Source organism: Zeus faber, assembly GCF_960531495.2.
Source record: "Zeus faber genome assembly, chromosome: 2".
Classification (NCBI taxonomy): domain Eukaryota; kingdom Metazoa; phylum Chordata; class Actinopteri; order Zeiformes; family Zeidae; genus Zeus; species Zeus faber.
Window position 1 is genome coordinate 22,963,659 of NC_137189.1, and position 18,319 is coordinate 22,981,977.

At 41.4% G+C, this 18,319-nt stretch overlaps 2 protein-coding genes across 2 annotated transcripts in view; one reads left to right on the forward strand and one right to left on the reverse strand.

Moving 5' to 3' along the window:
* ift172 (intraflagellar transport 172) overlaps window positions 1-5,368 on the reverse strand; it is a gene marked incomplete at its 5' end in the record, with an annotated part of 66,401 nt that extends 61,033 nt beyond the window's left edge. Inside the window, 8 exons of the mRNA XM_080023693.1 lie at window positions 2,523-2,737; window positions 3,033-3,120; window positions 3,326-3,405; window positions 3,663-3,728; window positions 3,902-3,941; window positions 4,048-4,160; window positions 5,050-5,193; window positions 5,330-5,368. Of these exons, the coding sequence (XP_079879819.1) occupies window positions 2,523-2,737; window positions 3,033-3,120; window positions 3,326-3,405; window positions 3,663-3,728; window positions 3,902-3,941; window positions 4,048-4,160; window positions 5,050-5,193; window positions 5,330-5,368 (785 nt within the window). The remainder of the gene's footprint in view (window positions 1-2,522; window positions 2,738-3,032; window positions 3,121-3,325; window positions 3,406-3,662; window positions 3,729-3,901; window positions 3,942-4,047; window positions 4,161-5,049; window positions 5,194-5,329) is intronic.
* Window positions 5,369-7,961: 2,593 nt separating this feature from the next.
* LOC307244405 (epidermal retinol dehydrogenase 2) lies at window positions 7,962-13,382 on the forward strand. Its single transcript, XM_080019553.1, has 6 exons — window positions 7,962-8,390; window positions 9,954-10,088; window positions 10,207-10,306; window positions 10,764-10,908; window positions 11,326-11,451; window positions 11,662-13,382. The coding sequence occupies exons 1-6, from the start codon at window positions 7,974-7,976 to the stop codon at window positions 11,777-11,779; spliced, it is 1,041 nt and encodes a 346-aa protein (XP_079875679.1). The 5' UTR covers window positions 7,962-7,973; the 3' UTR covers window positions 11,780-13,382.
* The last annotated feature ends 4,937 nt before the right edge of the window (window positions 13,383-18,319 follow it).

An 18,319-nucleotide genomic window follows, 5' to 3' on the forward strand; every position in this document is an offset into this window, starting at 1 on the left:
CGGAGCACATGACTTGGACTCATCTTTTCACCCAACCATCAAGGATACATAACCCTATGACTCATAGGGCAGTCCCGATCATGACACTTTAGTTGACAATTACTTGTCATACAAATGTATTTTAGAATCCTTCACAGAACCCAATAGGTCATTCCTAACTGTAATTGGGAGCCATATTTCCCATATCATCTAGGGAAAAAAGTATATATATGGTATTTATTTACAAATGTGCCCTTTGTAGATTTTTTTTATTTATTTATTTAAAAAAAAGGAGGACTTAGTGGTAAAAAAAGAAAAAAAAGTATTTAGTAAAGACTATTTTTTGTTAATTTGATGATAGTGGCCATGTCTATCTATTGCAGAGGAGCCATTTATTGGCATTGATGATTCGAATACAAAAATAATAAAAATCAGCAGATAGTTGCATTTACTCAAGTCAACTGTTGGAAACACAGCCAAGTCGCATTCTATTTATTGTGACATTTCTAAGAGTCTAAAATTCAGTGATTATCTGCTGTAGGGGAATCTAAGGATTTAACAAAATGATCACGATTTGCTCAATTAATTGTCATCAGCTGATTATGTAATAATTGTGACAACTCTAATAACTTTGTTCAAGAACCCTAAACCCTCAAAGGCTTCATTTAAGCCTACTATCTTAAATTAAGCCTAAAGGAATATGTCAGATAAACTCGGCCTATAAACCAACATGAACATAGGTGTACATATGTACATATTCGTACTACACATATTGTATAGGATTTTTCGCAATTGAAGTAGTTTGAAAGTCACCGCCTTTTTTACATTTTTTGAATACCCTTTAAGGGGGTAAAAATAAATGTGTGCTTTAATTGGACACGGCTGCCAGGAAGGATGCACGGATAAACCGTTTTGAATGGATGGATTGGTTCAAATGGCATCAATATGAATAGCTCCAAAGGAGTTGGGCTGATTCGATTGCTCCAATTTAGGTCCTCACTCAAAGGATGAAAAATGGCTGGCAAAAATGGTCAACTCTTTATGTCCTTTAACTTAAAAGAAATCTAGCACGGTAAATATTTTTGCAGAACTATATTTTGTTCAGATCCCAAAATGAAATTTCACTATCGCTTTCACCATCGCTTCAACCTAGAACTTATTCTTAAACGTCACAAATCATCAAATTCCTATGTAACAAATCAAAATTCCTTTGTTTTAAATCTTGAGTGGTTTACACCCCTACTCGCCAGGCACCCTTCTAATAGAACAAAGTCCATTGATGAATCTCCGTGGAATATGGTTTATTCATAGTTTTTCCACGCATGAGCGATCAAGGTGGGAGATGTTGATTAAAGACTTAGGTTTCGACAGCAGGCAGAAAAAAAGTCTATGGGATCAAAGTCTGCAGAGTGCAGCGTAAATTGTGTGTTCGTGCTATGTTACTTCAGCTACTGCTACATCAAGGATTTAGAGTCCCAACCAAGCATTACATACCCGAACCTCGAGCCACCCGGAAGTGTTTGTATCCGATTTTCTGCTCATTATAACTTGGATGCAGGCAAAACAAAATGCCCACCACTAGGTTTTGTCAGTAAAACCATTAATAGTGCCTGCATCGAGCAGCTTCCACTGGGACCATTCTGAAAAGCTATTGCATAGAAAAAGCAAGTAGATAAACCTCCTTGGACAAGACCGTACTTTTGTAAAATGACAAAAAAAAAAGTCTAGAAGTCTCTAAAAGTGTAGCAGAAGCTCATTTATGCAAACCCTGGTCATTCAGGAGACCAAAATGTTCAGTTGTAATTTTAACACGAATGAATGCACGTGAAAATTGTTCATAAATCAAAGTTGTTTATGTTATCTCCACCAAAAACACACACAAAAAAAATGAATATCCTATGTTATTGACTCTGATTTACATACATTACATTTTGTTAACATTGCCACTTTTTAAATGGACCCTGTGTGCATGAACTCTTTTTTCCTGACATCATTGATCACAGTTTCATCGATTAACATAAAGTTAATACATTACACACAACTGAATATCTGATAACTCTAACATTAACTGCAAGCTGCATGCGTAAGAATCCTGTCAAGTTACAGGGGACGTTCATTTTCCAATAGCTACACATTTGACAGTATACATTATTTGGTTGAGTGATAAGTCACCTCCAAATAAAATGACTTCCATTACATGGCCCCAACAAGTTGGAGAAGAACATTAATAGATTTTCCACCGCAGGAACTGTTTCAAGAACCAGGAACATAGTTCCCCAATGCTAAGGAACTGAGGCTTTTTCCCACAGGGAAAAGTTTGAAAATCGGTCCAACTCTGGATAGTTCCTACCCCCCAAAAAAGCAAGTGGGGTGGTACTTTCAGGGACCAGGAGTGGTGAGGGAAACAGCATTTGGGCAGAGTTTGCCGTACTGAGCAACCAAGAACTCTTTTAGGGACTGCTAAGATTCCAGTCGCAGAGGGTTCCGGGCCCAAATGGTTCCCCATTTAGTTCCTGTACCTTGATGGAAAAGTGGCTACTTACCGGTCATAACTACCAAAGACGACGGACTGCCCGCTGGGACTGGCGACGGCCACGGTGAACTCCTTCTCGCTGCGATCTCGGCTGTAGTCGAAGGTTTGCAGAATGTGGCCCTCTCTGCTGTAGGCCACCACCTTCTTGTCACAGCCCCCAACCATGACACTGTTGGCTCCCCAGGCCAGGGCATAGGGAGGGCAAGGATGCATCAATAGTTTACCCTGCCCATGTGTGTGAGCAACAGACATACAACAGTGAAAGAGAGAGAGAGAGAGAGAGGGGGAGATACAGACATCAATGGCAAAATTAATTAAAAAAAAAAAAAAAATATATATATATATATATATATATATATATATATATATATATATATATATATATATATATATATATATATATATATATATATATTTATTTATTTATTTTTTTTTTTTTTTTAAAGAGGAAAAAAGATCTGTCTGGCTTTTTGTGAGAAATGTATACAACCCATAATGGACTTGTTGATGTTTAAAGTACCTGAGAGTCCCCTGTGCCTTCATCGTCAAAGAAGTAGCGCACCACAGTTCCATCGACGTGACCGGAGAGAATACCTTTCCCGGAAACACTGGAGAGAGAGAGAGAGAGAGAAAAAAATAAAATTAAATTAAAAAAAAAAAGTGCAGCAGAAAGTCATCAGTGGGACATTTGTCCAAAGGACCTTGAGAAGGCACGACGCTTGTTCAATCAAGTGACGAAAGCTTGGACACTGACTGAAATTGGCTGTGAGGCAGAAAACAATTTTAGAAAATGGGCGAAAGTAATGCACACACTTTGAGGCCAGTGAGACGACGCAGGACTCCGTTCCGTAGATGGTCGAAGACTTGTTCGTCTGAGTGTTGGCAAGGCGAACCTGTTTAAAGAGGAGATGCAGAGGTTCAGTCAGACAATACATTTGTTACGGTTTCATTGTGCAGAGTGTGCCGGGGAAGAAAAAAGGTTGGGAACCAATGTAATAAATTCTCTCTCCACCGCATCAATATTGTTCCTTTTCTTTAAAATTGAAATATTTATTGAGAATTAATGCAGACATAATGAGTATGTTATAATGTAATTCCACCATGTGTTTTTGAAAAGCTGTGTGTGTGTGTGTGTGTGTGTGTGTCTTACCTTTCCTTCGACCAATCCAAAGACAATAGCATGCTCTAGTGGCCAGATCAAGCAAGTCACAGAACTCTGGAACACATTTTTAAATGACACAATATCATTTTTATATATATATATATAATTTGTATATATATATATATATATATATATATATATATATATATATATATATATACATATGGTACGAGGAAAAGGGTTTTGTAAATGAGGCCCTTTGCAAAGACAAAAATTCATTTACATACTGTTTGGACAAATTTGTTGCAGATGGCTTTCTTCTCACCCCTGAAAGAAAAAAAACCTTGGGTTGGATGATCAACATACAAAGAGACCATGCGTCAAAAATGTAAAAAAGGAAAGAAAAACAAAATATCCAACATAAACGTATTACCAATCCTCCCCTATTCTGTAGACAAAAATGATGTTGTCCGACTGGCCGACGGCGATTTTCGTCGAGTCGGGGGAAAACGCCATGTCCTTGACAATGTAGCTCTGCTTTCCATACTGCCGAAGGATGTAAGACAGGGATCATTCTGGCATTACAAAATGAAATTCAGGAAATTCAGGAAATTCCCCCCCCCCCCCCCCCCCCCCATTTTCAAGGACTTTTACGCAAAATAAATACAACAGATGTTCAATGTGATCTCTATTAATTAAAACATCAACAACAATATCCTAATCTCATTGTCTATTTGACAGATATAGATAGATAGATACTCATTGCCATCTACTATGATAAGTGTCAATTTCCAACCATGCCAAAATTAAATTTTCTATCCTATCTTTGTCGTAAAAGCGATTCCAGAAATGTTTTATTACGTTGCGACTTGAAGAACTAAATCAGTGGGAATATCACAGGTCAACGACTGCCTTTGTTCAATAACTTTCCCAGTACTAAGCAAAAGGGGCTTTTTTTTTCAAGGTATTCCAGTCCGTACATTTCTGATGGCAAAATTCAAGCACCTCAAGGACCTGGTAAGAACCCTGTTAACAAAGTAAGTAGACAACACCGCGAAGAAACACAACTGAGCTCTGAGCCACTAAAGAATGGATTTGGCGTTTGTGCTCAGGAGTATGAGACCGTGGCATTTCAATTATTGGATGGTCTTTCTTAGCACTGTGTCCAATGTGCATTCCCACTACATCCGAATTGAATTGCCTTTTGAGAGAAATGAAGACGAGATACTTTATCGCCGGAGGGAAGTTGTGGCGTTGACAGCCGCACGCACCCAACCAAGAGGCAATCACAATACATTAATAAGAACGAAATAGGGGGGAAAAAAAAAACAGTTGTGTAAGTGTCACAACACGAGTCTCCGTGAAAAGTAAGGTAAGCGGCAGTCACGACGGCGACGGAGCAACTTTGAAGAACAATACGTGCGCTTTATCTGACCTTAGCCTCGACGGGCTTGGTGGAGAACTTGTCCCTCCTCTCTCCCTGCTCGTCGTAGAGCAGCACCACCCTGTCCACGGTGCACACCGCGAACCTGCTGTTGTTCGGAGCCCAGGCCATGCACGTTACCTTGGCAGCGCCCTCCTGCAACAAAACCCAACGGGGAGCACAAGAGGCCGTGATGGCGACGTTACCTCCACGTATCTCCCCGGCTAACGTTACCCTAGCAACCGACCGAGCGTCTGCGTCGACTTAGCGGGTAGCATTAGCTGGGACTTACCTGGGGCGTCAGAAGCGTTTTGAGATGCCTGAGCTGCATTTTTCTGAACGGTGCGAGTCCCGCCCGCTCGGCTGGCGGCCTGGCGGTGCCCAGTGTTCGGGACGGGACGGGCCGGGACGGGCCGGGACGGGACGGGACGGGACGGGACGCTGGGGCTTCACACTGTGGCGCGCACGGTGTCAACAGCGTCGGGGGCGGGGCTCGTATCGAAGTATGGGGGGGGGGACGACGACGAACGGTGACGTCACTGAGTCCCCGGAAGTGGTTTGAAAACGTTAGCGCGGGGGGGGGGGGGGGGGCAACACGCGCAAAATGTATGTACTTTAACAATCGTACGTACATACATAAAGCTGCATGTCTGAATTCAGTGCCATATTTGAGGTTGTTTCCAATTGGAATCGAATGTTATTTTGAGCCTTTTGAGTTCGCATCTTTTCTTTTTTATCGTATCAAGTTATTTTGTGATTGTCTTAGTTTGTATTCGTCCTTATAATGATTGCTCCTTTGTTTATATTTGTTTCTGCTTGAACTGGTTTGGAGGGGGGGAAAAAAAGTAAGCAGAGGGTAATGACTCAAAATCAAATAAAATAAATTGTCGAGGAAAATGTTTGACTAAACCCACTTCCATGTGGAATTTCATACCAAGTCATATTTTTTTTTAACGTAATTGGGGTCCTCCATTATCTTTTGTCTTGTTTTGCCTCAGTTACCATCCGATGATCTCTCCGTGTAACTTCCACCAACAGCTTTTGTTTTCTTGGAAGATCTTCCCATGTCCACATTCCCACAACGAGCTGTGCTATGGAATAATGCAGATGTAATGAGTGACACACCGCTCTTAAAAAAAGGCATTCATTATATTTTACAGCTGTTTGATGACTCAGGGGGTTTTCTTTGGTATGGGCAGGTGCTTTTAGACAATTAAATTAACTGTCGTTAAAGATAACCCCAAATGGATTAATGAAGCTTTTGAAGTGCTATTTTATTACTGCCGTGTCCCCTAAACTTGTTTTGGGTGGATAAAGAAAGGAGCCTGGCTTTACTTCCTAACAAATGGTCAAAATCTGACAAAACAAAATAAGTGCACCACAAAGCGCTGCATTGTATTTACCCTGTTAACTAATTTAATGCCACTGTTGGCATTCCTAATATTTGTACATTCTGTAATCAACAGCAGGGAACCATTGTTCATCAGTTGGTTTTTTTCATATTGTAAACCAATATGAAAAAAAAATCAAATAAACGGTACTTATCAGTCTAAAATATGTACTTCCAACGCAAGAATGACTGTTTCCAATATGTTGTTAATTTCTTTATTTGGATTCTATATACATAAGGAAACATTCTGGAAGTCCACTCCTACTTGCCTCCCATTTTTTAGGAGTCAAATGTTTCACAAACTCGGGAGTATTTAAGAAAAAAACATATTATTGTTTTCCCGCTACACAGAACTAATAAAAGAAAAACTCGACTTCTTAAGGCTTGGTCCGCCCATGATTTCGATGTTATAACACCTCATATAATGAGCATCCTGAGCAACACAGGTGCAGGGCATACCACGATCATACCACGATCATACCACGATTCCGTGTTTTCCGCAAGCAAAGGAAAACATTTGGCTCTGAAGTGGGGACACCGAGACGGAACGACCGATTTTAAGGTTAAAAGTAAAGCAGCATTTTATACCGAGTACCGCGCTACCGCTGTGTGTGCTGCGTGTTGGAAAAAGGTTGTTTACTGGTCACTCGTTGAGGAGCCAGTTTACATCCAATACAAAGGGGGGGAAAAAAAAAAAAAAAGCATTGGAGATGCCGGGGATTGAACCCGGGGCCTCATACATGCAAAGCATGCGCTCTACCACTGAGCTACATCCCCTTCCATATAAGGAAGAGGGGAGGGTTACAACATCATGATTTCCTTCCGCCAATATCAACGATGATATGTTTTCCACAGGATGCGGCAGAATTAATAAGAATAAATAAACGTGGATGAGATTAATATTATTGACGGCTCGGGCTTTCATGACTCGCAGTTGTTTCCGATTTATTTCAACAAGGAGTTCATTTATTAGCAACAGAAAATCTCCAGAAAAGCTATTATATACATTTCAAAAATACCTGTCAAATAAAAACAAGCAAGGAAGTGAGTTAGGAAAGATAGGAAGGAAAAAATACGAAATGTAATATTATTTTAAAAAAAACAACAATCTTAAATAAAACACCACACGCAATCGTTTTCTCAGCTTTGCTGTTACGCGTTTCTATATATGTATTATATGTATTATACTATCTATGTTTCTATATGTATGTATGTATATGTCGATGTATGTATTATATCACATATAAGCCTATTCATTGTTTCTGATTCAAATTCCAAAACAGCAACAAAATGTTTGAAATACTGTTCATCAATAGTATTGATCAGGGCCCGGCCCTGGCATGTTCAACTTGACAAACGGACTACCGAGAAGCGAGATTCTTAGCAAAAGTAGGAGTGTGTGTGTGTGTGTGTGTGTGCGTGCGTGCGTGCGTGCGTGCGTGCGTGCGTGTGTGTGTGTGCGTGTGTGTGTGTGTGTGTGTGTGTGTGTGTGTGTGTCTGTGCGTGTGTGCGTGCGTGCGTCCACGTGCGCGCCCGTGTTGACAACATGGGTGACAGCCTAAATAAAAGGGTCACCACCAGAGTTGGAACAAACGGTGGGATCATGGCCGGCAGAGTGCTCCGGGTCTTCGGGAGGTCACTCCTCAAGCTCCGACCCTGGGCCGAGCTCGCCGTCGGGGTCACGTTCTATCTGTTCGAGGCGTTCGTTCGCGTCTTCGTGATGCGGCACCCCCGGAAGGACGTCGAAGGTGAGATCGCGCTGGTGACGGGGGCGGCCGCCGGGATCGGCGAGGCGGTCGCCCGGGAACTGGGGCGCTGCGGCGCGACGCTGGTGCTGTGGGACGTGGACCGCGCGGCCCTGGGTCGGACCGCCGCCGAGCTCCGCGCGTCCCTGGGCGTGCGGGTCTACGCGTACGCCTGTGACTGCGCCCGACGCAGCGAGGTGTACAAGGTCGCGGATCTGGTGAGGCGCTGCGTCGGATGTGCATTTAAATGTCCCCGCAGTTCAAAGTGACTTCTGCACCCACAGCTTGACTTGATGTGTCAGTGACATCAAGGAGTGTGTGTGTAGTATAGTGTAGTAAAGTATAGTATAGTATAGTATAGTATAGTATAGTATAGTATAGCAGAATAGAGTAGTGTGACAAACTGTCATACGTGTGGTGGAAAGTAACACAGTGCTGTGTCAGTTTCAAAGGCCTTCGACTGTTACTCCACTACGTTTCAAGGCAAATATCTGTACATACTACATTTCACAGTTGTTACTTTTGGGTGGGTTTTTTTTATTACCTGGATTTATATTTAAATGCATTTAGTTTAAAAAAAAAAATAGGGATTGACATCCAAACTGTATGCATTATTTCAATCAGGATTTATATTCATATCTATCAAAAAGCAAGTAGAGTACTCTATGCCATATTATAGACTGAATATGAAAGGGACCTTTTCTTTTAAAACTTAAAGTACATTTAAGAGCTAGTACTTGTCCACTTTTAATGAAGCAGAAACACTTCACCTTTACTAAAGTAATGTTGTGTTGTGTATATGTACTTTGAGTGAAAATGCTGAGCTCTTTGTCACGTACGCATCATACAAGTACAGTAGTGTGCCGTGAAATGATAGAAGGGAAATCCGAGAAAAAAAATAAATGGCAAAAATATACATTATATACATGTATATATACAGTACATGTATACAGTTCCAACACAATAGAGTACAGTGTGCAGAATGTGGATGTACAATTTGCAACAGAGAAATGTCATGATTTTTCCCTGTGTTTGTTATAAGTTTATTCTTGTGCTCCACCTGCCCTGGTATCTCCATATGTTCTCTCTCTGTCTCTCTCTCTCTCTCTGTCTCTCTCTCTCTCTGTCCCTCCCTCTCTCTCTAGCTGCCCGTCTCTCTGTTTCCTCCAGGTCTTGTGTTCCCCTGTTCATCCTGCAGATGTCCTCTCTGTCTCAACTCCCAGTGTATTTAGTTTGTCTTCCCCAGTCAGTCCTTGTCAGTGTAGTGGTGGGGAACAAATACTCCGTAGACAGAACATAACCCAACATTTTTTGTATAATGATGTAGGCATATGTGCAATAGAGTGGAATATGTGCAAAGATGCAGATGGATGCACTGCACCTTGTGAACTCCACACCATGGGCCGCCATTTCAGGGCAAAGCAGGGTATGGCTGTTGTGTGGGGCTTATTACGCACTAACCTTAACCCTGATCTCTAACTCTTACCAGATTTTTCCTGAAAAAAAGTATTTAAAATTATAATTTCAGGGCACACAATATCCTAAAAATGAATTTTGCGAATACATAATATGCTATATTAGAAATGTAGGCTGGAGACCTAGCTTTCACTAAGTGCATTTATCTTTACCTTTTAATATAAATAACATGTTAGTTAACCCTAGAAGGTTGTTTTTGGCTATGGTTGTAATAAGCATCTTTAAGCAAGGCAGTTTTTCAGTTTCAAAGATGACTTTTTGTACAATATTAGGAAACGATTTATTTTTATTTTTTTTGCTTATAGGTGAAGAGAGACGTCGGTGACGTGTCCATCTTGGTGAACAACGCAGGTGTGGTGACCGGGAAATACACTTTTGTGGAGTCACCGGACCACCTGGTGGACAGGACTCTCAAGGTCAACGCAGCTGCACACTTCTGGGTGAGAGAATGGCGTCGTAAGAACCATCGCTGTCGGTTTCAAAATATGCAATCACGCGGATAATTAATGCCTTGTTGATCGTGCTTGACTTTGAGTGTATCCTCATGTGTGTCCGCAGACATATAAAGCCTTCCTCCCAGCAATGCTGTCAAGAAACCGCGGACATCTGGTGTGTTTGGCCTGTCATGGAGGAATGTTTGGGATTAACGGTCTGGCAGGTGGGTTAAAAACAGATAATAGAGATGGATAATGCACTTCAAAATAACTTCATTTGTACAACGCTTCTTTATAGATAGATACACAAGTAGGTAGGTAGAAACAATAAAATTAAAATATGGCTGTAATAATAGCGAATAATTAAAAATAAACCTGAACGTTTTAAATGAAGTAGCATAAACCTGAGCATTTTAAGCGGTATCAACCAGAGCAATTAAAGTAGAAAAACAGAATACTGACAAATAAGCGTAAAAAACATAAATGAACAGTACACAGCAAACATACGATACAATTAAATAATAGGACTGTATTACCAAATCCACACTTTTGGCGGTTGTACAAATATTTCATTTCATTTTGTTAGAACTCTGTGTATTCATAACATAGAAAGGCTTTATGTCCATATACACCTTATGATGCATTTTACGTCATCACACACATATCTTTCTGCACTGACAGATTACTGTGCCAGTAAGTTTGCTGCAGTTGGGTTCGCGGAGTCTATTGCACTGGAGCTCCTCGCACTGAAAAAGGAGGGCGTTAAAACCACCATAGTGTGTCCATACCTCATTGACACAGCCATGTTCAGGGGCTGCCAGACCAAGTAGGTTTACTAGAACTTCTTTATACACATGTTATCTGTTTCCTTCTTTGTTATGTTTTGTTGTTGATATGCTGCTGGAAATCCAGTCAAACAGCTGATCCTAGTTCGTTTTAGTGGAGACCAAAGCCTGCTTCGCAACGAACACGACAAGCGACGGAAAACAAACCGGAAGTCCATTCATTCCTGTGGAGAGGCGGATTCTCTCCCATTTTCCTTGACATATTCTCTGATGCGAAACACAGATGCAATTCATCCGACGGCCACTGGGTGGGGGAGGGGTCAGACTGTCGGATGTAATTGCGCATTTGATGTGATAGCAGTGCTAAAATGACACATTGAACCAACGAATAGTAATTGAGTGTAACCGGAAATGGTGATTGTATACATTAATGTGGGCCTATATGCAATGTTTCGAAGGTGGCCCTCCTTCCTCCCCATCACGGACAAGATGAACGCAGCCAAGCAGATCGTGGATGCCATCCTGAGGGAGAAGGCCTACCTGCTAATGCCATACAGTCTTTACGTTCTTGTGGTGTTAAAAAGGTAAATAAGAGTTTCTGAACAATAAAATAAATAAATAAGTATAATAATGATAATAATGATAATAATAACCTTTATTTGTGTAGCACCTTTCATACGCAAATGGAGTGTTTGAGCACTCCACTGGTCGTTTCACGAGCTGCAATGATTCCCTTCCGGAGCAATATACATATTTCTTCACAAAACAGTGTCTCGCTTTCTCTTTTATTGCAGCGTGCTGCCAGCCAAGTTGGGAATCATCCTAATCAACTTCTTTGGAGGCCTGGACTTGATGGATCAGTTCAGGGGAAGTCCCATGTCAGCGGTGGCCCCCAGGAAACCCCTCAAGTAGCGCCTTACGAGCTTTAGACAGTTGTCAGCTGGGTTTTTGTATTACTCACCTCAAAGGAAACAAATGAGGGATGTATGTTATTTGTCTGTTATTGGACAAGGAGAACCAATCAGCCGCTCGGAGAAATGAACATTAATTGGTTGCAGTTCGTTTTCCATTCACTATAACATCCCTCAGAAGTATTTTTGGTTCTAAATGAGGATTTTGTCCTCTGTTTGAATTTGAGTTTTGTTAAAATAATCAGAGTTTGAATAATCTGTATTCAACCTTTTATTTAATTCAATAATTTAATTTAATTTAATAATTGTGATGAAATAAACACAATTAAATTGACACAATTTCATTTTTAAAATTTTAATTTTCACATTAATTCCACAACCACCGCCATGCACTTTTGTTAGATAACTAATGAACTGATCAATTTTAGCACCAAAGGTTGAAGGTTGAACAGCTTTTGTTAAAATTGCCTCTTGGCAACTGAGTGGCGATAGCCCATTGAGGCTATTGAGTCTTTTATCTATCTATATAGAAAGATGAAGAGACTCATCTTTGTTTATCACCGGTTGCCAGGGTGCTGACATTCGATTACGAACCCCATTTTCCATTTGTAGAAAAATTGTTGGGGAAGGGAAACTCTGAAACCCTGGCCTTTAAACCTCTTCCACAGTTAAGACAACAAGATAAGACGACAATTATTTAACAGTTGCATCGTAAGGTGAAAGGTGGGGTGTCAGTGGTGGTTTGCTTATCCAAGTTCCACTTCAAAATGATTGAGAATGGAAATGAGCTCTTGTGTTGCAAGATTCAAATTGCAAGGCTGCACAAATCCTCTAATTCATCAGTTCCAGATAGAAAACCAGCGCCTGCATAACAAGTTTCACTCTGATGAGAACAAGGACCATTGATATTGATGGAAGGTTCAACTCTTTTTTTGAGATTCCGTTCTTGACGGGTCACTCGGTAAAAAAGAGTCGACCAACTCGTTGTTCATTTGATTCAGTTGGGAGTCAGAAGAGTAGGTCTAGCTCTGAGTCGTGAATGGAATTCTCCCAGGAATCATTTAATTCTGTCAATATTTATATTTTGGTGGAATGCAAAGTATAAATCAGTCACATTCAAGATTAAATGTGCCAAATGCCTTGGCCCTTTTTTTCCTGGGATTTTAATTTAGTCCTCAGTAATTATTTTCTGTTTGTGAGTCAAAGAGTCACTCTTTTGCTGGAGCTGCTCCTGACTCCCTAAGAAATTTAAAAGATTTGTTCAATTTGAACAAATCGCCTTGCATCGCTATTAGAAGGCTGGTGTAAGGCGTGTGTTGATACACGAGACAGGGGTGAGAAAATACAGGGGACATGGGAGAAATGTTCTCCCGGGTGTCTCCAAAGATGTCTCAAGAATCCAAAAACTCCAAAAAGTCCCCGAAGCACAGCTAACGTGAATAAATAGTGTTAAAATACTTGATGCTTGTCATCAAATAGTCACGCTTCTTCGCCCTGTTTCTCTCCTGTGGTCTGATTAAAGTGATTGCTGTGTTTCAAATAAAACCGGCGCACCTGGAGGAAACCCATGTGGACATGGGGAGAACATGCAAACCCTACAAGAAGTTTTGTGTCCTGTTTCACTTGTGGCCTTAATGTTCCCGCTTTAATCATAACCGTTAAAAAAGTATTTACTGAAACTTTATTGTAGTAGTCAGCGTTTTAGAATGAAAGAGAAACTTATCACATTCCATTGCTTCTTTATTAGTAACTGCTATTGCCGTGAATAATAACATGCAATATAAAATTGCACGGTTTTCGCCCTTGAATCTTGTGATGCTCCGCTGCTTGGATTTCAACAGTTTGCTCCTGTCTTGAAACAGTAGCGCAGTCGCGTTGAACTCATTTAAATATGGCTTTATCTCATCTTTCCCTATCTGATGGCACCCTCTAGATAAATGGTTCCAAAATAATTTTGCAGTTACAAATTATCCTCAGCCTCTCCCCTTGTCTGTACCAAGCATATCTCGTATCGTATAGCTCTGTTTCCAGTCCTATTTTTACTTTAATTTCAGAAATGAAACATAGAGCAAACAGGTTGTTATTTATTATAGATTTTTCTCCGATGGTTAGTCAGTTCCATTGCCTTTTTGTTCATGGAATTCACAATCATAATTGAATTGGTAATATTTTTTTCTAATTGTTTTTGAAGAAAGGAGTGCACATAAACACACTATGAGTCACCTTGAGAACAATGGCATATTCACCAATTTATCAATAAACAAATGTATTTTGTTACAAGTGTGCACTTATTTGGTCTAAACTTTTCACAACAGGAAATATTATATATATCAGCAAAGTAAATGATCTAATATCTGCGTTCGTCTTGCTTTTAAATGTACAAAATTCATGCTCAATATTTCAGCCCGGGCTGCTTTCATTGATACAGAATGAGACATGTTTTTCGTTTCATTTAGTAGCGCATGTTGTGTTGTGTTCTCTGGGAGTGTTTGGTATTCAAAGAAACAGATTCGGAATCAGAAGAGAGAACAACCCCAAAAAGTTGTCCAGGCCCTTTATTATGGGGGCTAAAGACCGCGGGACGTTTATTGAATGGGATCTAAGAGGAAAACAACACACACACACACGCACACGCACACGCACACACACACCGATCAGCCCCAGCATTAAAACCACCACTAATATTGTGTAGCTCCCCCTTATGCCACTCAAAGAGCTCTGACCCGTGGAGGCATTGACTCCACAAGACCTCTGAAGGTGTCCTGTGGTATCTGGCACCAAGACGTTAGCAGCAGATCCTTCAAGTCCTGGAAGTTGTGAGGTGGGGGCCCCACTGGATCAGGCTTGTTGTTCCAGCACATCCCACAGATGCTCAATCGAATCAGACCCTAACCCTTGCCATCCACATGGTGCAGGAGAGTACTTGATTCATCAGACCAGGCCACCTTCTTCATTGCTCCATGGTCCAGTTCAGTTCCAGTTCGCTTTCAGTGGCGGACAGGGGTCAGCATCTCAGCAGGTCAGCAGTTTGACCAGTATGTGGCTACGCAGCCCCATCCACAGCAAGCTGTGAGGCACTGTGTGTTCTGACACCTTTCTATCATAGCAGCATTAACTTTTTCAGCAATTTGTGCTACAGTAGCTCTTCTGTGGGATCGGACCAGACGTGCTAGACTTCGCTCCCCGAGTACATCAAGGAGCCCATGGGTGACCATGACCCTGTCGCCGGTTCACCGGTTGTCCTTCCTTGGACCACTTTTGGTAGGTACTAACCACTGCATACTGGGAACACCCCTAAGACCTGTCGTTTTGGAGATGCTCTGACCCAGTCGTCTAGCCATCGCAATTTGGCCCTTGTCAAAGTCGCTCAGATCCTATCGCTTGCCCATTTTCCCTGCTTCCAACACATCAACCTCAAGAACTGACTGTTCACTTGCTGCCTGATATATCCCACCCCTTGACAGGTGCCATTGGAAAAAGATGATCAATGTTATTCACTTCACCTGTCAGTGGTTAAATGTTGTGGCTGATCGGTGTGCATGGAGAGAGAGGGAGAGAGAGAGAGAGAGAGAGAGAGAGAGAGAACACGTATACATACAAAAATACAAAATCAGAAGGCATAAAACAAAAATAAGGAGAAGATAAGTAGACACAAATATCATTAAAGCAACTATGAAAAAATGGAGATCAGTGGTTATTATGACCATCAAATCTTACGCTCACACCACAAGCAATCTGTCGCTCGTGGCCGTTCCTGTTGAACTCATTGCTGAGTAGGTGCCATAGCAGCATATCAACAGATTAATGTGCACATAGCTGCATTAATTTATTTAAATGTATTTATTTTTAAGTGACATGGTTATTTTTATATTTATTCATAAAATACAATATAACATTTAATATATGAAAATATGCAACATTGCCACACAAATCCGGGACAGTCTTCACAAGAACTCAACCTCAACAGAGATCAAACTTGGTTCACATTTTTATTTCAGGGCATCATGTAATAAACCTCACCAGAGATCCCATTACATCTCTGTAAATGAACAGTCACATTGTGAAGCACAGGGGGACAAGTGCCAAAAAGTGATCGTCTGCAAAAAAACGATCGTCTAGCAGGAAGTGATCTCCGTCCACTGGAGCGTGCAGTCTACAGTCGCTTTTATCTGGACCAAACATTTATAATGCGCACATACACAGAAATTTACGAAACGGTAACGTCCACTGTAACCGAATAATCACAATTGTGGCCAAGGAAGTGTTAGAATAGTATTGTTTGGGATGTTTATATGTGTTTGGTATGTCTAATATCGGATGGCTTATACTGTATCTAAAAGAAAGAACTTATTTACTTTGCAACCATCCTCATGCCTCTGCAATATTTTACCTGCTCTGTGTCCTAGATATTAACCGATCCAGTCATTTTTACCTGCTGAAATGCCTTTAAAGAGGCAATACAACATATAAAAGGCCCTTTTCCACTTGCCAAGAAGTAATTGCAGCTCATATCTTGTCACTGAAAGATCGTTTCTGCCTCAAAGTGACTTGGTTTCACTTTTGATGGTTATATTTGAAAGATGTTAGCCCACCAGTCCTTTTTACCTGTTGAAATGCCTTTAAAGGACCAATACAACCAGTAACATACATTTTAGTATTTTTAGCGCTTATGGAGCTTATTGTGCGGTATCACCCGGTGTCATGACATTTCACTGCATATATGTATGACCGTATGTATATGGATGTGACAAATAATCTCTTGAACTTGAACTTGAACTTGAACATGCAGTTTTCCGTTTGCCAAAATGTCATTGCAGCACTTCTTCTTTGTGACTGAAAGGTTGTTTCTGCCTCAAAATAACTTGCTCCAAATTTTAAAGACAAGACCTTGTTAATTAATATTTTTAGCCATCAAACCAACTTATGTACCACATAACCATAAATATAATTACACTTTATGGACTGCCCAGAGGAGGACATGGTGGTGGTGGACGGTCGAGGGGAGGAGGTGGTGGTGGTGGACAGAGGTGGACATGATGGTGTTGGATGGCCCAGAGGAAGAGGTGGTGGTCAACAGAGGTGGACATGGTGGTGGTGGGTGGCCCAGAGGAGGAGGTGGTGGTGGTGGACAGAGATGGACATGGTGGTGGTAGATGGCCCAGAGGAAAAGGTGGTGGTGGTCGACAGAGTTGGCCATGGTGTTGGTGGATGGTACAGAGGAGGACGTGGTGGTGGTGGTGGTGGTGGTGGTGGATGGCACAGAGGTGGACGCGGTGGTGGTGGATGGCCCAGAGGAGGAGGTGGTGGTGGTGGACAGAGGTGGACATGGTGATGGAGGATGGCCCAAAAGAAGGGGTGGTGGTGGTCGACAGAGGTGGACATGGTGGTGGTGGATGGTACAGAGGAGGATGTGGTGGTGGTGGTGGATGGTCCAGAGGAGGAGATGGTGGTGGTGGACAGACGTGGACATGGTGGCGGTGAATGGCACAGAGGAGAACAGAGTGGTGGTGGGTGGCACAGACATTTCCGCATCGGACGATGAGGAAACAATCCCAACAGCTTTGACAAGGTAGCATACATTTTATGTGATTTGGGGGTTTGTGAAGCCCTTTGAGACTGTATTGTGATTAAGGGCTATATAAACAAACTTGACTTGTCATTGATTGAAAAAAAGCATTGAAATCATGTGCTTTTAGTCTTTTCAAAATAAAAAACAGATGATATTAGTTTCGGGGTGCATTGATCCTCAAGATACTGGAACGTAGCGAACCCTTTGATAGTTTTTTGTTTTTTTTTAAACACAGGTTCATGTACACATTTGTAGCCAAGTGGAAAACACAAAGCTCACACCAAAGCTGCTGGATGGCACTGTGCCCCAGACTGCGAGGTGTTTCTGAAGAAATCACGTGGGAGAAAACGAGAGTTGCAGACTTCATGAGAGGACGGACGGCAGGGCTGATGCTTTCTGAGGGCATATGGGGTTGATGACCTGTCGTCGCATAATGTGCATCTGAGTTCGCACAGAGATAAAGCGTTAAGAGCTACCGCTACAGCTGTTTATGTGCAGTTGTCTATGCACTCTCATTTATGTACAGTCCTTCATGCACTAATATTGTTGCACTGAGTTTATGCACTGAGCTAAGTTACTGACTTAGGTAAGCCAAGGATGCTAGTTGCTTTATCAGATGGGTTGACGCATTCGAGAGTTATATTACTTAACCCAGATTTGTGAAATCTTTTGGGTGTTTGAGAAGTGACTCCTTGTGCCTAAAGTTGTAAACTTGTTTCTATAGAAAAAGCGTTGTTAACTCTAAATCAAATTTTACACTCCGAGTTAACCTTAATACTGCTCTCCTTGTGGGAGTAGTCGAGAAATAAAGATCCCTGAATATAGTTTTGTGTCCTGTGTTATTTCAATTTCACCAGGCTACACATTAATCATCACTACAAATAAACGTCTAGATGGTTCAGTCCTCAGTCCTTAACCTGACCAGTTTTTGAAAGACGGGTGTGCCATTTAAACAACAGGAATGTAATTTCT